The sequence below is a fragment of the Triturus cristatus genome, chromosome 7 (genome assembly GCF_964204655.1).
Source record: "Triturus cristatus chromosome 7, aTriCri1.1, whole genome shotgun sequence".
NCBI lineage: Eukaryota > Metazoa > Chordata > Amphibia > Caudata > Salamandridae > Triturus > Triturus cristatus.
Window position 1 is genome coordinate 81,510,618 of NC_140590.1, and position 19,525 is coordinate 81,530,142.

The 19,525-nt window shown below is 47.8% G+C and overlaps 3 protein-coding genes across 3 annotated transcripts in view; 1 reads left to right on the forward strand and 2 right to left on the reverse strand.

Annotated features, from left to right (window-relative positions):
* LOC146808873 (phospholipase A2 inhibitor and Ly6/PLAUR domain-containing protein-like) overlaps positions 1 to 19,525 on the reverse strand; it is a 93,796-nt gene that overhangs the window by 60,779 nt on the left and 13,492 nt on the right. The window lies entirely within an intron of this gene.
* On the forward strand, positions 13,707 to 15,845 carry LOC146808874 (uncharacterized). The gene is made up of 3 exons (XM_085620360.1): positions 13,707 to 13,770; positions 13,954 to 15,286; positions 15,800 to 15,845. The coding sequence occupies exons 2-3, from the start codon at positions 13,983 to 13,985 to the stop codon at positions 15,843 to 15,845; spliced, it is 1,350 nt and encodes a 449-aa protein (XP_085476486.1). The 5' UTR covers positions 13,707 to 13,770; positions 13,954 to 13,982.
* Positions 15,890 to 18,449, reverse strand: LOC146808875 (uncharacterized). The gene is made up of 2 exons (XM_085615687.1): positions 17,922 to 18,449; positions 15,890 to 16,822 (listed from the first exon to the last, which is right to left on the reverse strand). Exons 1-2 carry the CDS (start codon positions 18,301 to 18,303, stop codon positions 15,948 to 15,950), a joined length of 1,257 nt encoding a protein of 418 aa, XP_085471813.1. The 5' UTR covers positions 18,304 to 18,449; the 3' UTR covers positions 15,890 to 15,947.

Below are 19,525 nucleotides of genomic sequence, written 5' to 3' on the forward strand. Positions count from 1 at the left end.
ATTTTTCTGGTGGTCATTCCTATATATCTTAGTCCGCACGGGCAGGTAATAAGGTAGACCACGTTGTTGGTGTTGCAATTAGTGTGTTGTCTTTGTGTCCAGATTTTATTGCTTTCGAGGAGCAAGGTTTTACTTGTTTTTGTTAGGTGACAAACACTACACGACCCACAAGGGTAGTGTCCCGTGATTCTAGGCAGGCCCCAAGCATTACAGAGGGTGTTTTCGCCTTGCATGTTCGTATTCTTGGGACGAGTATGTACTAAAGCATCTTTAATGCTTCTTGCCTTCTTAAAAGAAAACAGGGGTTTCTCCCAGTTCCTGTTGTTACTGACCAAAATGCGCCAATGTTTGCGTATAGAGTTAGTAACAGCATTGGAAGCCGTGCTATAGGTTGTTACACACGTCAAGGGGATACCTATATCTGTCTTTACTGTCTCTTCAAGGAGAACTTCCCTTGGTTGATTACGGGCTCTTTTGCAGCTTTTTGTAAGTAATCTTTTGGGATAGCCTCTATTCCTCAATTTTTGGGTCAACTCCTCTGATTGTTTCCGAAAATCAGCCACCTCACTGCAATTGCGTCTCAGACGCAAAAACTGGCCATACGGTAGATTTTCACGTAGAGTACGTGGATGGAAACTCGAAAACTCCAATAAATTGTTCTTGGCTGTGGGCTTGTAATGGGTACGTGTTATTAATGACCCATTAGATTTTGTTATCACCAAGTCAAGAAAGATCATCTCTGTATGGTGGTAAGTGTACGTAAACTTGAGGTGCCTGTCGCAGGTATTGATCCAATTGAAAAAATCAAGAAGGCGACTTTCAGTGCCCTGCCAGATGATGAACACATCATCAATGTATCTGCGCCACAAGGACAGGTGCTGTCCAAAGGGATTGCTGTCATGTAAGATGTATTTACTCTCAAAGTCAAAGACATATAAACCCGCTACACTAGGGGCAAAAACGCTGCCCATAGATGTACCTGTGGTTTGTAAGAACAAATCTCCTTGGTATTCAAAAAAGTTCTTTTTTAATGCTAAAGTGGCGCATTCAATTACAAAAGACCTTGGCGTGTTGTGGTCCCATTGTGCTGTGTCTAAAACCTCAGTGAGGACCCTGATCGTTTCATCTTGGGGTATACTCGTGTAAAGGCTCTCTATATCCAGAGAGACCAAAATGGAGTTGTCATTGTCCACATTCAATGTCTGTATGAGGGCCAAAAGGTTTTTGGTATCCTTCAAATATGTGGAAGTAGCTTGTACCAAGGGTTTCAAGAATTCGTCGCAGTACCTGGAGAGAGGTTCCAAAAGTGAACCAATCCCGGACACTATAGGACGTCCAGGAGGCGGAGTCCTGTTTTTATGGGTTTTTGGCAGAGTGTAAAAGTATGGTACCACCCCTGCACTGGTGGTTAAAAATTGTGCCTCCTGTTTGGAAATGTGCTCATTACATTCTGCTGTGTGAACCAGGTTACATATTCCTTTTGAACTCCATTTCAGAATCTCACCTTGTTCTGGGTTGGGTGTCACAATGGACAACCTGGGCTTAGCTTATTCCAATGAGGAAGTGGACGCCCTTTTGGCAGGTCCCTCTCTTTTTGCGGATGTCTCCATCTCACAAACAATTTCCCAGACTAGTGAATGGGACAACTTATCAGAACAGAAACGCAATAGGATACGCACCATTTTACACGGTACTATCCTTACCGAATATTTGAGGAATAATATAGCACCAAGAGGGCTATTAGTGACCAATGCTCCACGCATCTTTCTTGACGATGCGTTATTTAGGAAAGAATGGGCCCAGATAGCGTGGCGATGTACCCGCGACTGGCTGGTTCTGATTATTAAAACAGCATTGAGACTTTCTGAGGCCATAATGGTTGAGATACAACTAGCCGAAACTCACTTTAGGACAACACTGACAGGCTATAAAAAGAAATTAGACGAACTCAACAAAGAAATCAATGAGTACAAGGACAATCTGACACAGTCTAAGGCTCAGAAGTTCCAAAAAGATCTTAAAAAGTTCTCGTTCTTGAAAGTCTATCCCTATGCTGATCCCGATTATCTCCCTCCTACCAAAGATACCTACAATTCAGATGCCTCAGAAGATGATGGATCCACTACTAGTGGTTCTAGTGGGGGTAGTACCCGACAAAAACAAAGAGGAAGAGGGAGGGGCTGGAGTAGACATTACCATCAGCAGGATTCCTGGCCGCCCTTTCCTATGGCCGGAGGTATGAACTATCATAATCAATTCCAACAACCTAACTTTCCAATGATGGGTTGGAACCCTGCATTCATGCCCCCGCACCCTTTTACCCCAAATACATATCGCCCCCCTTTTTTAGACAGGGGCAGAAGAGGACGGGGCAGACGAAGAGGTCAAGTCCATTGGGGTGTGGAGGAGACAGTAGGGAACAACACCCGGAGCAAGACACAGAGTCTGCAAGCGGGTGTCAGCAACACGCGAGTCTAGTCACCAACCTTTCAAGTATTACCTTGTCGCCTAGTGAACTCTCAGTCTTGGAGAAAGGGTTGGGTTTCGTGCCCATGGCACGTTTGGATAAATTTCGATTACATTGCGAGCTGGCAAACTTTTTTAGAAAACTCAAATTAAAAGCGTTTTTTGAAAATACGGAACCTGCTGCGACACCTGAAAATACCAGTGATACTGACCTTAGGATTAAGTCTACCTTCAATCCCCCTCCCCACACAGTACCAGCTGAAATAATTGCCTTTGAACGTGCAGTTTTTCTGGATGTGGAAGCTTTGGAGGACAGAGAGGTCTTCAAAAATATGACCACAACAGAGTTCCAGGCATTACAGTCGCTACAAAATAACACTGCAATTGTAATTAAACCTGCAGATAAGGGTGGTGGGGTGGTCATACAGGATGCTGATGACTACAATAAGGAATGTAGACGACTCCTGAATGATTCTGTCAGTTATACTCGTCTAACCAAGGATCCATCCATGGACCTGAAAGAGGTTATATGTAACCTGGTTCACACAGCAGAATGTAATGAGCACATTTCCAAACAGGAGGCACAATTTATAACCACCAGTGCAGGGGTGGTACCATACTTTTACACTCTGCCAAAAACCCATAAAAACAGGACTCCGCCTCCTGGACGTCCTATAGTGTCCGGGATTGGTTCACTTTTGGAACCTCTCTCCAGGTACTGCGACGAATTCTTGAAACCCTTGGTACAAGCTACTTCCACATATTTGAAGGATACCAAAAACCTTTTGGCCCTCATACAGACATTGAATGTGGACAATGACAACTCCATTTTGGTCTCTCTGGATATAGAGAGCCTTTACACGAGTATACCCCAAGATGAAACGATCAGGGTCCTCACTGAGGTTTTAGACACAGCACAATGGGACCACAACACGCCAAGGTCTTTTGTAATTGAATGCGCCACTTTAGAATTAAAAAAGAACTTTTTTGAATACCAAGGAGATTTGTTCTTACAAACCACAGGTACATCTATGGGCAGCGTTTTTGCCCCTAGTGTAGCGGGTTTATATGTCTTTGACTTTGAGAGTAAATACATCTTACATGACAGCAATCCCTTTGGACAGCACCTGTCCTTGTGGCGCAGATACATTGATGATGTGTTCATCATCTGGCAGGGCACTGAAAGTCGCCTTCTTGATTTTTTCAATTGGATCAATACCTGCGACAGGCACCTCAAGTTTACGTACACTTACCACCATACAGAGATGATCTTTCTTGACTTGGTGATAACAAAATCTAATGGGTCATTAATAACACGTACCCATTACAAGCCCACAGCCAAGAACAATTTATTGGAGTTTTCGAGTTTCCATCCACGTACTCTACGTGAAAATCTACCGTATGGCCAGTTTTTGCGTCTGAGACGCAATTGCAGTGAGGTGGCTGATTTTCGGAAACAATCAGAGGAGTTGACCCAAAAATTGAGGAATAGAGGCTATCCCAAAAGATTACTTACAAAAAGCTGCAAAAGAGCCCGTAATCAACCAAGGGAAGTTCTCCTTGAAGAGACAGTAAAGACAGATATAGGTATCCCCTTGACGTGTGTAACAACCTATAGCACGGCTTCCAATGCTGTTACTAACTCTATACGCAAACATTGGCGCATTTTGGTCAGTAACAACAGGAACTGGGAGAAACCCCTGTTTTCTTTTAAGAAGGCAAGAAGCATTAAAGATGCTTTAGTACATACTCGTCCCAAGAATACGAACATGCAAGGCGAAAACACCCTCTGTAATGCTTGGGGCCTGCCTAGAATCACGGGACACTACCCTTGTGGGTCGTGTAGTGTTTGTCACCTAACAAAAACAAGTAAAACCTTGCTCCTCGAAAGCGATAAAATCTGGACACAAAGACAACACACTAATTGCAACACCAACAACGTGGTCTACCTTATTACCTGCCCGTGCGGACTAAGATATATAGGAATGACCACCAGAAAAATCAAGCAACGTATGTGTGAACACCGGAGCAATATACGGTGCAAGCGCAATACTACCAAACTCACTGAACATTTTCTCTGTTTTAACCACACAATTGATGACTTAATGTGGACCATCATTGAACATCTACAAGGTGGGAATAACATAACTCAGAGACTATTTGAGAAAGAACAACGATGGGTTTATCGTCTGGCCACTCATACATCAGGCCTTAACGATAATATTCCCTGGAATAGTGTAATGCAGCACTGAATCTCTAAATCTGACTTTGGTAGACTATTATGGTCACCCCAAGAGACAAAAGGGGTTATTACGCTATGTAACTTTACCCGGAATGTCCACGAGTGCCATTTAATAAAGTTCTTGATTTTACAAAAAAACGCTTTGAATTAAAAAAGAGTGGTTCCCCCAACCCGACCTTCTTTCTTTTTTCTTTATTCAAGATCTATTATTTTTCTTCAAATTCCCAATGAAGAATTATGGCATTTGGGTTTGTTTACACTCACGGGGTGTAGCGCTGTGTTGTGGCGACACCCTTTTGTATTCTGTTCGATTGGTTCGTGTTGATGGCTGAATTGCTTCACGCTCTAGTCTTTTAGCGACTGTCTCAGCCCCCTTTTCCCTGATTGGTGAGGAAGACGTACCATGACGTAACACGCATTGAGAGGCTTCTGCCTTTGGAAAACGAGCAATACCCGCTCTGTGTTTTTCACTGATTGGATGTCGGGGGTATTTAAACTTTCACCTTGACCAGTTGCGATACCTGCGGGATCCAAATTGGAGGGAACGCTAGGTGTTCCGGTGGGTGCGGCGCTTTGATGAAGTAGGTGGTCTCTTGCAATTGCACAATCTACCCCAAAAACCTTCGCATGTTACCGGATGGTAACGTTTTGATCATTGTCTCTTGCAGTGTGTGACTACAAGCGCGCATCCCCCTCCCTGGGTCCATGGTGTGAGGCTGATTTTAGCCATTAGTAAGTCTTTTGTGTGAATGAGTGCTGATCTAAGACATGATTATGACAAAGCCTTAGAAGAACTTGTTTGTCCTCTGTTGATTCCCACTGGTGCACTGAGAGGTTCGGCTATATTGGAGTTCTTTGTTTATGAGAAACCGGCCTTTCTGGCCAATAAATACATTTCTGAATAAGAGAAAGTGTAATAGTTGCGAATTCCGTTCAGAAATGGAACGAATGTAACGCACACTGTTAAAGATTGATAGCTTTTCTGCACACAACAGTAGTTCCTGATTATTTCTCAATGAAATTCCGTGTGTACCAAATAAGGTTTTACTAAATGAAAGGGGTTTCCTTGCGAATGAAAACATGTAAATCCTTCCTAAATCCACGAAGCAATGCTCTTTTTACATTGTATGCTGTCTCTGTTTATTTTCACAGACACCTCCTTCTCTTCAGAAATGCTGAAGATCCTCCGGTAACAAGAACCGTGAGTTTTTAAGTAACAACGCTGCCAACGGTTGGGTGCACCTTAGCGTGTGCATACCACCGGGGCAGCACGGTCCTGACGAATGCCTGGTGAAACAACTATCTATGGCAGAAACATGTTGACCAGATTTTATTCCCCTCACTATTAGGGTTAACTAACCAAAAATTTGGTATTTAGTTATTATACCCTTTTTAACTAATGCCAGGTTTGCCACAATAAAGGTTTTTGGTTGTAACCTGACATTTTTTACACTCACCTTGCACATCACCTGCACTATCACACTTGACACATCAATCACCCGCTCCGCTGTAATCAGGCGTTGTAGCACACCGGGGAGGTGCTAGACCTCCCTGGTGGGAGTCCAATGATGAAGCATGTCACCAACTAGGTTGGTGAGTGAGGACTCTTTTAACAAATTTTGATTGCTTTGTGGTAATATAGGTTCTTTCCCCTTTTTCTTTCAGTAATAATTGTCCCATACTCTTTTGTTGTTTATTATTAGTATCTCAGGGGGACGAAGAGTGTGTTTCTTGACCCTCTCTCTCTTGTTGTTTGATTCTATTGACAGCAGAGGCAAAGATCTAGGGGCTGGTGATAGCATGGGTACCGGGCACAGCATAAGGTCTTGGGGCTATTGGCAGCATGGGCACCAGGCATAGGAAAAGGTCTAGGGGCTATTGATAGCATGGGTACCAGACACAGGCAAAGGTCTTGGGGCTATTGACAGCATGGATACCAAGCACAGACCAATATCTTGGGGTATTAATATCATGGGTACCAGGCACGGCCAAGGTCTAGGGGCTATTAACAGCATGGATACCAGGCACAGACCAAGATGTTGGGGGTATTATTATCATGGGTACCAGGCAAAGGCCAAGGTCGAGAGGCTATTGACAGCATGGATACCAGGCACAGACCAAGATCCTGAGAGTTCCATATTATGGGTACCAGGCACAGGCTAGGACTTGGAGCTATTTACAACATGGGTACCAGGCAGATGCAAATGTTTTGGAGCTATTGACCGCATGGGTGCCAAGCAGAGGCAAAGGTATTGGGGATATTGACAGCATGGGTACCAGGCACAGGCCAAGGTCTAGGGCTATTGATAGCACGGGTCCCAGGCACAGGCCAAGATCCTTGGGCTATTAACAGCATGGGTACCAGGCACAGGCCAAGGTCTTGGACTATTGACAGCAGAGGCAAAGGTCTAGGGGCTGGTGATAGCATGGGTACCGGGCACAGCATAAGGTCTTGGGCCTATTGGCAGCATGGGCACCAGGCATAGGAAAAGGTCTAGGGGCTATTGATAGCATGGGTACCAGACACAGGCAAAGGTCTTGGGGCTATTGACAGCATGGATACCAAGCACAGACCAATATCTTGGGGTATTAATTTCATGGGTACCAGGCACGGCCAAGGTCTAGGGGCTATTAACAGCATGGATACCAGGCACAGACCAAGATCTTGGGGGTATTATTATCATGGGTACCAGGCAAAGGCCAAGGTCTAAAGGCTATTGACAGCATGGATACCAGGCACAGACCAAGATCCTGAGAGTTCAATATTATGGGTACCAGGCACAGGCTAAGGTCTAGGGGCTATAGACAGCATGGGTACCAGGCAAAGCAAAGGTCTAGGGGCTATAGACAGAATGGGTACCAGGCACAGGTCAAGGTCTTGGGGCTATTGACAACATGGGTACCAGGCACAGGCCAAGGGCTTGGGACTATTGACAGCTTGGATACCAGGCACAAACCAAGATCTTGGGGGTATTCATATCATGGGTACCAGACACAGGCTAAGGTTTTGGGTCAAGGCCTGTGTCCATTACCCCGGAATGTATTCCTGGAAGGGCATTTGCTACCTCACTGCAGCCCCCATCTTTAAGGGTCACAAGAAATCTGATCACATTATCCCCATCCTCTATGTAACGCCATTGGGCCCCCTTTCTGTATTACAGGATGACACCATTTTAAAAGATCGGATGAATCATCAGCAGAGCCATCAGGGCTAGGACTCTTGCCTATGAACCAAAGCCGACCTGACCCTAACAGAGCCGAACAGAAGACTTAATAAATTGCACTTTGCAGCTTTGGCTCTGAAGCCAACTCTGGACACCCAGGGCCCGATTCACAGAACAAACTTAAGACTAAATCCTAAACTTAGTACCATTCTGGTATTCACAGAATGCACCTAGTACTTCTGGTATTCACAGAATGAACTTACTACTTTTGCGATTCACAAAATGAACTTAGGACTTTTGCTATTCACAGAATCCATTTACGACCACTAAACTTACGTCCGCACCCGGGCCGGATTTTCCGCCACCGGAGCGGAGTTTCCGGGCCCGGAGCGGGAAGTCCGCATGCGGGCCGGAAACTCCGCTTTAAGGGCGGAATAGCCGCTCTCTGGCCGGGAACTCCGCTCTCGGGCCGGAAATTCCGCTCTCGGGCCGGAAATTCCGCTCTCCGGCCGGAACATCAGAATTGGGGCCAGACTACATCACTGTTGCCATTGATCATTTGAGCCAAGGGGAAACACCTGTTCAAGTCCCTACCATCCCCCACCATGCATCAGCTGACGCACTCCAGCCAATCCCAGCCAACAGCTCCAGTTAGCCATCATGTTGCTAGTGCCTACCATCCCCCACCATGATCCAGCTGAAGCCAATTAACACAGATTGACCAGCAGCAAAAAACATTTAAAAGCAGCACACAGTGAAGGCACCGGTTTGGTCACACGCAGTTTGGATTTCCAAGCAGAGACCGGCCAAGAAAATGGAGCTCATGAAGAGAAAGCGGAACTTCACAGCAGAGGAGACCACCATGCTTGTGGAGTTCATTGTGAGGCACCATAAACGCCTCTATGGACTCACACCCTACTGCACCAGTGGGAGCCAGAAGGCAGCCCTGTGGCAGCAATTAGCCACTGCTGTCACAGCATTGGGGGAGGACAGGCGCACTGTGCAGGACGTCAAAAAGAAATGGCAGGATGAGCGGCTGAGGGTAAAGGATAAATACGCCAGGATGGAATTACAACAGATCCTCCCAGCCGCACAATCTGGACCACGCATCCGCCTCACCACACAGGAGGAGGACATCCTGACGACCATACACCCCCACTTGGTCCATGGGCTGCCTGTCAGTGACGTCCGCTACGTGGTACCAGGTAAGTGGGATGAAAAGTGAAAGTGCATGAATAGAAGGTCTGTGTTGCACTGTCAGTGTGAATAAGGAAGTAGTCCAAAGTGTATTAATTAATCCGTAAGTCACAGACTCCTGTGTCACCCTCTGTATGTAGCACTACAAGTCCCACAATCCTTAGGGATGAAAATGGCAAATCCCTCCTCCACTCCTGAAAACATGGCCACTGTCCAGTTGCATTAATACACCAGCATGCTAAGTAGCAATTGACAAATTACAGCAGAGATGCCCCAGTAACAATGCCACACCCAATCCAACTCTTGTGCAACCGCGGATGCGTCACATTGACAATGCGGTGCACTGTGGCGCTGGGATAGTCAGATGGGTGTCGCAACTGATGGCATCAGGGGGATGCTCTGCTGGAGTAGTGTCGCAAGTGTGACGCAACTCCAACTATGTCCATGGACCGCCTACACCTAACGCTCAGGGCAACTCATTACAGGTGCGTCAAGCTGGTTTAAGTTTGCATGGCAACACCCTATGAAAAGTGACTACGTGAAATGCCGTCAATTACAATGCATCACTTGTACGAGGCATCACCAAATAAACACACACCCTGCAAAATCACAGCTGATGCATGTTTAATGTTGCGCAGGCCCGCACACCGTGAGGCATCAACATAGATGCATAACATTGGGAATAAGTCTGAAGCCCTAATTTTCATCTCTACTGCTGTACTCAGAACCTTAATCTCAGCAGCTTGGAAAGATACACAGGCCCCAACATTTCAAATGTGGTTATCCAGATTTCTAGGTATACATAATGTGGAGGCGGCTCTGTATCAACTTAAGGGGAAAAAATCAAGAGAATTGGGGTTGAAGATTTGGGCACCAGTGGCTGCCTGGCGCACTAGTAGATTGTCATAATCTTACTGATTTTCAGAATATAGCTACGTCTGGCTTCTAATATTTATATCTTCATTAGCTATACGTTCCTTCTCGCTCTCTTTCTTCCTCTGATTGTGGCAGATGGCTCTTTGTTTTACTATATGTATCTTAACTTCTAGATCAACATCGACGCCACATCATTCTATGATTTACAACCTCCAATCTCAATTAGACACTAGAAATGTAATTCGTCAACCGACTTCTACATGCCTTGTTCTTGCTTCATCCATATTTGTTTTTTTATTTATTTTGTTTTGGCTATTTTTGTAATTTGCTTATACCTCATTCAGCTTTCTTATTTAGTCAAAATGTATTCATATTGTATTGCTATAGTGTAACATGAATCCTCAATAAAAATTTAAAAAAAATAAATAAATAAAAAAAAATTAAAAAAAATTGGGAATACGTCCAAATGTGTCACCTGTATTACCCCACCGCTGTGACACAGAAGTGACGCAACTGCGGTGTTAATGTATTACAAGGGGCGTGGAAACATGCCACTAAATCTCTATGAAGTAAATCACCCCGTGCAAGCTGAAAGCACAAAGCAGAAGGTGAGAGAACCATCTGGTCCAAAAGTCAGACACCTATTCTGTTGTAAATTTCCCACCCTGCCACGCCACTACGACCCCAATGCACCACTGCTCCTACCTGCCCAGTCAGCAGCAGTACTGCAAAACACTGTTAGCATGCAGAAGAAATGGGGAAATCACAGAAATGTTCCACCAGCACATATTCCAGATGTTTAGTTTTCTCTCTTCTCACCCATTGACACATTCAGCCAGAGCACAGACAACTGCCGTAGCGGAGGTCCCTGCATCTACTGGGAGGCATCGCCACCGTACACCCTCACCGACTGGTAAGTCAAAGTGGCCAGGAGATGGTCAAAATGCATGCATTGCCAGGAGTGACAGAGGGACATGTAGTGCCCACATATGAAAGTCAACCAGAGAAGTACAAATCGCTGCATTACTATTGGAGTTGTCAATGGACATCCACCTTTAGATAATTATAATTGTGAACAGCTGAAGACAATATATTACATGTCTTGGCTCATCAAACCTTCGTAATTGCTGAACATGACATGTTTTACAGCAACAGGCCCAGACCTGGGAATCCAATCCTGTCATCGAGTGCCACAACTACTCAAAAGGGTGTTCCCACTATGTTGTAATGGTGTCTGTAGACGTAATCAATCAAAGTAATTGACTGAAATATGGCAATGATGAGCAAGTGAGATCCCAGGGTCATCAGTATTGACAATGCATACACTGTCCAACTTTGAATGTTTCCAATATAGATCAAATGCCCAGTCCACACAGCTGGTCATGTACCACTTACATTGTCTGGCTTCTGTGTTGGCCATCAACAAAACACGATAGTGGACCTCACATCATGATCCGTAGACATGTCATTGTGATATTGGTTGCATCCAGGTAGTGGGCCCATTCGAAGTAATGTGGGAGCAATCATGATATTACGTATAACACACTAATGCTACGCTGGTGCCCACAACTGCTTGTGCTCATCCTTTGTGCCAGAAATCTAGTGCATCACATGTGGCTGCCGGAATGTTAAGTAGCAAAACACACTTATCATTGTAGGTACAACGAGGTCCTCCCAGAATCAAAGACACACACTGACTTCTGCTACAAGGTTGGCTGTGACATCTGTTCAGGGCCCACACACTGTTCCGGTGCTGGGCCAAGGGAGGGGAACCCAAGAATATATCAGGCTGACTGCTCAAGAAATGTGCCTTTCACGTCCGCCGTATGTTGCATGTGTATTACAACACTGTTGTCCTGCATCACAATATGCTCACATATGGCATTTGAACCCATGCAAGATCAGACCCTGGTGGCTAATGAAAGGATGACACAAAATGTATGCCAAGTGAGTGCAGAATGGACATTCAATAGTACCATGAGTCATATGAAGTGACCAAAACACAACCGGCTTGCAATTCAATGATAGGAAACACCATGATGAAAATAGCATGGCTGAGGCCAACACTGATGCCAGTAGTGTACCTTTGAGATGAATGTAGGGGCTGCTAAGGTGAATCTTCATGTAGTTACACCTGCTAAATGACTAGGCTGAAGAGCAACACGCTAATCCAGTGCAGGCAGAAGGCATCAAAGCCTCTCAGCCTATCCGCAATGTTGCATTCTGCTTGCCTCCTCTCCTACTGTATTCACATGTATAGGTGAGTGTTTGACAAAAGAGGTTTGGATGTCTGCTGTACAAGACACCAATCGTCGTCAGCTAAGTAGTACCATGATCTGGGAAATAGAGTACGCAATGAGAGGACACTCAAAGGATGGACATAAGACATCTGTGTTCTCTCATACAAATATGTGTGACTTCATGCGTGGGGAAGCACAAATGAGCAACATCATGTCCCTGACAATTGTAAATCTCACACATGAAACCCTTTCTGACTTGACAACAAACAACATGAGACTCTGGAAATATGTAAGTCTGAATGGCAAAGGTGATAGCAGTGTAATGGGGAGGAATCCGGGTCATTTATCCCTTCCTATCAGTCATCTTCTCATACATGTGTGTCTGTTGATGTGTCATCTGATTGATGTCACTGCTGTGTGGAGGGAACGGCTGGCAACTGCTGCATGTGAGCAGGTGCCTAAATGTAAAGTTCAGGAGCTAAACATGCTGCACATCGTTCTGGATTACCCACAAATGGTCATTGAGAATGACATGTTGGCTCAGAGCTACCATCTCTTGTTGCAAAATATAGACCTGTATGTCTTATCACAGCTGCTGACCGGATTCCACCCCAGCAGCATGCACCATCCCGGGGACTGTATGACATCCAACCCTCGCGCAGCCGTCCTCCAGGTAATTCTAGCATGAGGTGTCTGTTGATGTGTCATCTGATTGATGTCACTGCTGTGTGGAGGGAACGGCTGGCAACTGCTGCATGTGAGCAGGTGCCCAAATGTAAAGTTCAGGAGCTAAACATGCTGCACATCGTTCTGGATTACCCACAAATGGTCATTGAGAATGACATGTTGGCTCAGAGCTACCATCTCTTCTTGAAAAATATAGACCTGTATGTCTTATCACAGATGCTGACCGGATTACACCCCAGCAGCGTGCACCATCCCGGGCACTCAATGACATCCTGGCTGCAGCTGTTCACCCCTCGCGCAGCCGTCCCTCAGGTAATTCTAGCATGAGGTGTCTGTTGATGTGTCATCTGATTGATGTCACTGCTGTGTGGAGGGAACGGCTGGCAACTGCTGCATGTGAGCAGGTGCCTAAATGTAAAGTTCAGGAGCTAAACATGCTGCACATCGTTCTGGATTACCCACAAATGGTCATTGAGAATGACATGTTGGCTCAGAGCTACCATCTCTTCTTGCAAAATATAGACCTGTATGTCTTATCACAGATGCTGACCGGATTACACCCCAGCAGCGTGCACCATCCCGGGGACTGTATGACATCCAACCCTCGCGCAGCCGTCCTCCAGGTAATTCTAGCATGAGGTGTGTCACTGGCTTCGACTCCAAAGCCATGACAGAGATCCTGATTCCCCTCTGCATGTAATCAGCAGTTGTGTACAAAGTGAAATACAAATCAGGAGTGTCATGTGCCTGTCTGACAATTGGTGATGCAGATAATTGAGAATGTTGTCACTTCCCTCTACAGCTGCTGGTTCAGGGACAGCTAGGCCCGTGAGGAGACAGGTCCAGCAGGTGACACTAGGGGGGAACACCAAGGGACAGAGAGTTGTGGCTGGAGCTGGTGAGTTTGCCTGTATCTGTGTAACCCCTCAGTGCTATGGTGTGAGCTGTCATTTGTGGTGGTACCCTACACAGGTCACATGATCCTCATCTGTTGATGCAAAGTACAGTTGATACAAACCCTTGTTTTGCACCACATGTCATACAAGGTCAATCCCTAATACGGTTGCAACCTCTGTTCCAGGGGATGCTGATGACGAGGATGACAGGCCTATGACCAGTGCGGGCCGACGTGGAATCAGAGGGGAGAATCCCCTGATCCTCCAAGCTGTCATGTCGGCTGCAAGCACTGCTCAGGAGGAGGAGGAAGAATATCCTGAGGACCTCTGCTTGGTGGATGATGAGGACTACATGTCTGACGATGAAGATGGCAATGCGCGATATCGTGCCAGACTGGCTAAATCGGTCAGGGCATCAACTCCTCTGCCAAGCAACGTCCCTCCGCCTCCTCCCAGGCATACCATGGCCTGTCCCCAGACTCGAGCAAACCAGCCACAGCACACACGCATCACAACACAGACATCACTCCCTCACAGTCCTCACGTCCAGGACCAACATGGTGGTTCCCCTACCCACTCTTCCCTAGACAGTGTATCCCTGCCAGCCTCTCCACCATCTGGGGGTAGTACCAGCCCTGTTGTGCTGCTGGAATCCCCTGGGCACCATTCACCTGCCCACAGGCTGACACCTCCCACCCCACCCCCTGCCGTAGGACCTGCACATCCCATCCATGGCAGACAGCTGCAGAGAGGGCCTGCACCTGGCTGTGATGACCAGTGGGAGCAGGACTTCTTCCAACAGCAGAGCGATGTGAGGCAGGACATTAGTGCCATAGGGGCTACCCTGTCCACCATGTCGGACTCCCTGCAGGACATGGTCCACTTCCCTCAGGCGGTGGAGAGGCTGAGCCAAGTGTTGGATAGGATGGATAGGACTTGGCAGGACATGTCCAGAAATATGCGAGACATGCTATCCATCCAGAGGGACGAGAGTGCAAGACACCATGCCTTGGCCATGAAGATGATGGAGGGCATTTTGAGAGTGAGCCAACCTTTCCCTTCACGGTCAACGCAGGGAGGGGAGCCATCATATCTGCCCACAGGACAGCACATCCCCACACCTGTACCAACTGCACACCAACACAGCGAAGGGAGACATCCACACCAGCGGGCTGAACTGGCACTCCCAACACCACCCCCTGTACAGTCACTCCCGCCACCTGCACAACCATCCCCACCTGTACAGTCACTCCCGCCACCTGCACAACCACCACCAACACCACCACCTGTACAGTCACACCCGCCACCTGCACAACCACCACCACCACCACCTGTACTGTCACACCCGCCACCTGCACAACCACCACCACCACCCCCTGTACAGTCACACCCGCCACCTGCACAACCACCACCAACACCACCTGTACTGTCACACCCGCCACCTGCACAACCACCACCACCACCACCTGTACAGTCACACCCGCCACCTGCACAACCACCACCACCACCACCTGTACTGTCACACCCGCCACCTGCACAACCACCACCACCACCTGTACAGCCATCAAGTGTGCAAACACCATCTGCCACAGCACATGTGGATGACCCTGGACAGTCCCTTGGACAGTACCCACCTCCACGTAGGCGGCGAGCCAGACCTGAGCACTCGGAGCGGTCATCCCCCCCCAAATTGCGGCGTCGCACTCACCAGTGACAGGAACCCGGGACAATGTGATCACGTGTTTGTGTGTGCACCAAATAAACACCTACCAAAACTAATCATCTGTTGTGTATCATGTCCTGTGTAACGTTGCAGGTGGCCTGGAGATGTGAGAAGGTATGTGTGTGTGTGACACAGTTACAAGTGTGACCCATCGTTGCAACCAGCCATTATGTGCATAGCAGATGACCCATCAAATATGTGTCCATATTCAGAACCAGACATTCAGAATGAAGTTAAACAAGTGGAAGTTATGAGTATTCCAAATTGTATTTTGAGAAGGTACATAAGAACAACCGTCCGTTTGGAAGGGAGAAAGGAAAACAAATGAAGATCTTAAAGCAGAGGGAGATGTGAACCTGGATTGGGGTGGGGCAAAAAAAATATAACACGTCAGGGAGCGTCAGGGAAAACAGTCTATTTACAAGGGGAAAATGAAATAGTTGTTCACGTCTAAAGTCAAGTGTCCTTCTGGTCATCCTCTAGGACCACAATGTCCAGATCCTCAGAGTCCGATGCAGGCACACGTCTGGCGGGTGCAGGAACAGGCACCACTTGGGTTCGTGCCACACGAGGAGTACGGGGGGAAACAGTGTGGGGCAATGGACAGGGGGAGACATTGACAGTGGTATGGGAAGGGATTGGGGAGACAACAGACGACATGGCTGCGGGCAGTGAATTGATGGCGGTGGTGAGGGTGGCCATACATCGGAGCATGTCCTCTCGCATCATGCGTACCTCCATACACACTTGTAGCGCGATGCGAGCGGACATGTCTGGCTGACCCTCACACATCCACATCAGGTCCACTGGCACAGCCACAGGAGGAACAACACCGGGAGGGGCCTGGGGGGAAGAGGAGGGATGTGGTGCCTGAGGTCCGGAGCCAATGATGTTGGGGAGCTGGCGGCTACGATGAGGGGGACTGGTTGCAGGGGATGCAGCTGGGTCCCCCGATGGAATGGGGAACTCTAGAGGTAGGGAGGGGCTGATGGCAGGCCCAGATTGTTTGTTGGCCTGCCCCGAGGACACCTTTTCAGGGACCACAGGTGAAGAATCCTGAGGAGAGTTGCTCTCCAACACCTCATGGTCCGAGGTGTCGTGTTCACCCCCCCCCCAATCAATGTCTGCAGCCTCCACCTGGGATGTGGCACCAGCATCAGGGTGTCCCTTGTCAGTCTGGGTGGGCGCAATCCCCTTGCCTCTTGATGTTGAGGGTCCCTCCTCATCCTCCTCTTCCTCGCTGGTGGAAAGTGGGTGTAGCCGCCGCCGAACTGGTGGCCTCTTGCTCCGGACCAGGTCCTGCTGCCCTTCTGTTCCGCCAGCTGTGCCTGCTGAAATGTAAGCAAAATCCGAATGTTATGTTTGTGTCATGCAGGACGAGACACATTCATAGGATCCAAGGTCAGACTTATTTTCCTCTGATCACACTCAATAGTTGTCAGTGTCTATGAGCTGACATTACGTGTATGTTCACCGTCAGGTCCTGGATTGAGTCTGACATGGCCATCTCACGTGGATGTGTGTGGCTTACACGACTGTATTGGCCAACCCTCAACCTGGCATTCTAGGGATCTGTGTGTCCTGCCACAGCTACATGTGTAGGTTCCAAAAGCAGTCCACCAATGGAGAACATGAAGTCCAGAATCTCAGATTATGGCCATTCATAGGGAGTCGCAGCTATTTAAGGTCTGGACAAGTGTCATCTGCTTTGTAGCATTGTATGGGACACAACAAGTGGCGAATGTGGGTCACACATGCACTGAGGCTCTGGCCTATTTCTGTAGCTAAATTGTGAGTCTAGCCTTTGGCTGTCCCCACACATGTACTGACAATCCAGTGGCACATATTGGCTTTGGTGACTGATATGGTAATGCTGTACACCGCTGAACACTGGGGGAATTTAGTGATAGCTACCTGTACATGTGAAACAGGCCACTGAGGCTGAGACGTCTGTCAGTGAACACCCCTTGTAAATTTAGAAGCGCTTAAGAGTGATGAAAGGATGTCAAAGTCTGTCTTGACTCCATGCCACATGATGTTTTGTCACAATTGGAACCCACACTCTAAAAATGCTATGCAAGTCATAGCATCCAATACCCTTTGGCCTGCCATGCGCACACAGGACAGTGTCTGTACCATTGCTCATCCAATGCACACATGATTTCCTAGTGCCAATTGTAGTGGTGCGGGAAGAGCTGATTTCAGTCCAAATGCACAAATATGGCTCATTTAGCCAGTTGTCATGGCGAGACTCCAACTCCCAAAATGCACTCTGCCCTGTACAGTCCATATGCCACAGTGTGCCTTTTTAAGCTTGGTTACTGCTGCATGGACACGGAATCTGTGAATGGAGGCATCGGACACACAATGGTACAGCACTGTTTCACTCACATCATACTCCCAGACACATTTAGCATATGATGCACTTACCATGTCCCTGCTGCTCCTGCTCCTCCAGCTGAGCATGGAGGGTCGGCCAAGCTGATCGCAGGACCCTCCTGTACAGTGGGGATAGGCGAGGACGATGCACATGGTGCTGGGAAGACTGGCCCACCAGCTCCTCAGCCTTGTGCCGGGCCCACCGTTTTAGGTCCTCCCAGCGCTTGCGGCATGCCCTCGCACGCCTGGTGTGGACTCCCACTGCACTGCAGCGTTCGGCGATGTTGGCCCACAGCCTGGCCCGGGCTGCATTGCTCAGCTGGTGTTCAGGGTCCCCATATAGCTGAGAAAATTTGGCCAGCACCCCCTCAGCCAAGATGTCCAACTCACTTTCAGTGAAAGGGGGTGCCTTCTCTTCGTAACCCTCAGCCATTATGGGGATAATAAGAAGGATGAGAGCAGCAGGATGTCAGAGGATCTGTCTGTGATAGAGGATGACTCAGAATGAACACAAAATGGCAGCAAACTATTTCCTGTGATGTATTTCCTGCCTCCCACTTCCTGTAAAACATTTCCTGAATGAAATTATGTGTTCCGGGTCATTTTCGGAGTTTACGGCCCGTAAACGCAGTTTCCGGTTCCGGAGCGGGAGGTCCGCACACGGGCCGTACGCCGCGTGATCGGCGTTTCCGCACACGGGCCGTACGCTCCGTAATCGGAGCTTCCGCTTTTTGGCCGCAAATTCCGAAAATGACCCGAAACATATTTTTCCATACAGGAAATGTTTTACAGGGAGTGGGAGGCAGCAAATACATCACAGGAAGTAGTTGCCTGCCATTTTGTAGTCATCCAGATCCATCCACAATCTGGGATCACATCTACTGCCATCCTGCTGTTCTGTTCTGGATAAAAAAGTAAAGACAGTGCATGTGAGAATTAATTAAATGTGACAAGAGGGTGAAGTGACCATTTCAAGACATGTCTGCAGTTTCTGTTTCAGTTTCTCATGCTTTGCATTATGGTACATGTAGTCCATATTAGGTGCTCATTTGCAGAGTTGTGTGATGTGTTCCAGAACATTGTGTTTGAGAAGTGTGGATATATCACTAACACAGGGGGGCAGAGTTACGGCTACGGACGCATCTCTGCTAATCAGCAGAGATGCGTCAGAAGAGTTGCGATGCATCTGCCCACCCGTGCGCCAACACAGATGCGCGGCATTGAAATTTCGGTGCACCGTGCAGCTCGGATGTGCAGATGCGTACGCATCCCCCGTTGGAAAGGCGGCGCATTGCTGGAGTTGCGTCGCATGCACAACGCAGCTCCAGCAAGGCTCGGGGGTGCCCTATCCCTATGATGCTGCGTCAATCCTTACGCCTGCTTCAAGCAGGCGCAGGGTTTTGACGCAGCATGGCCTTAAAAGTGACTGAGTGAAATATTCTAGATTTTTAGGAGGCGTTTCTGCGCACGGAAGGCCCCCCCCCCCTGCACCAGAACGCCTACATGTGGCGCAGGCCTTTACAACGTGACGCATCTCCCAGATGCTTCATATAGTACATTCCCCGCAGCATGGGGCTGGCTTTGCACCACCGCAGCGTCACAAAAGTGACGCAACGGCAGCGTGAAAGGGCCGCAAAGCCCACATTAATCTGCCC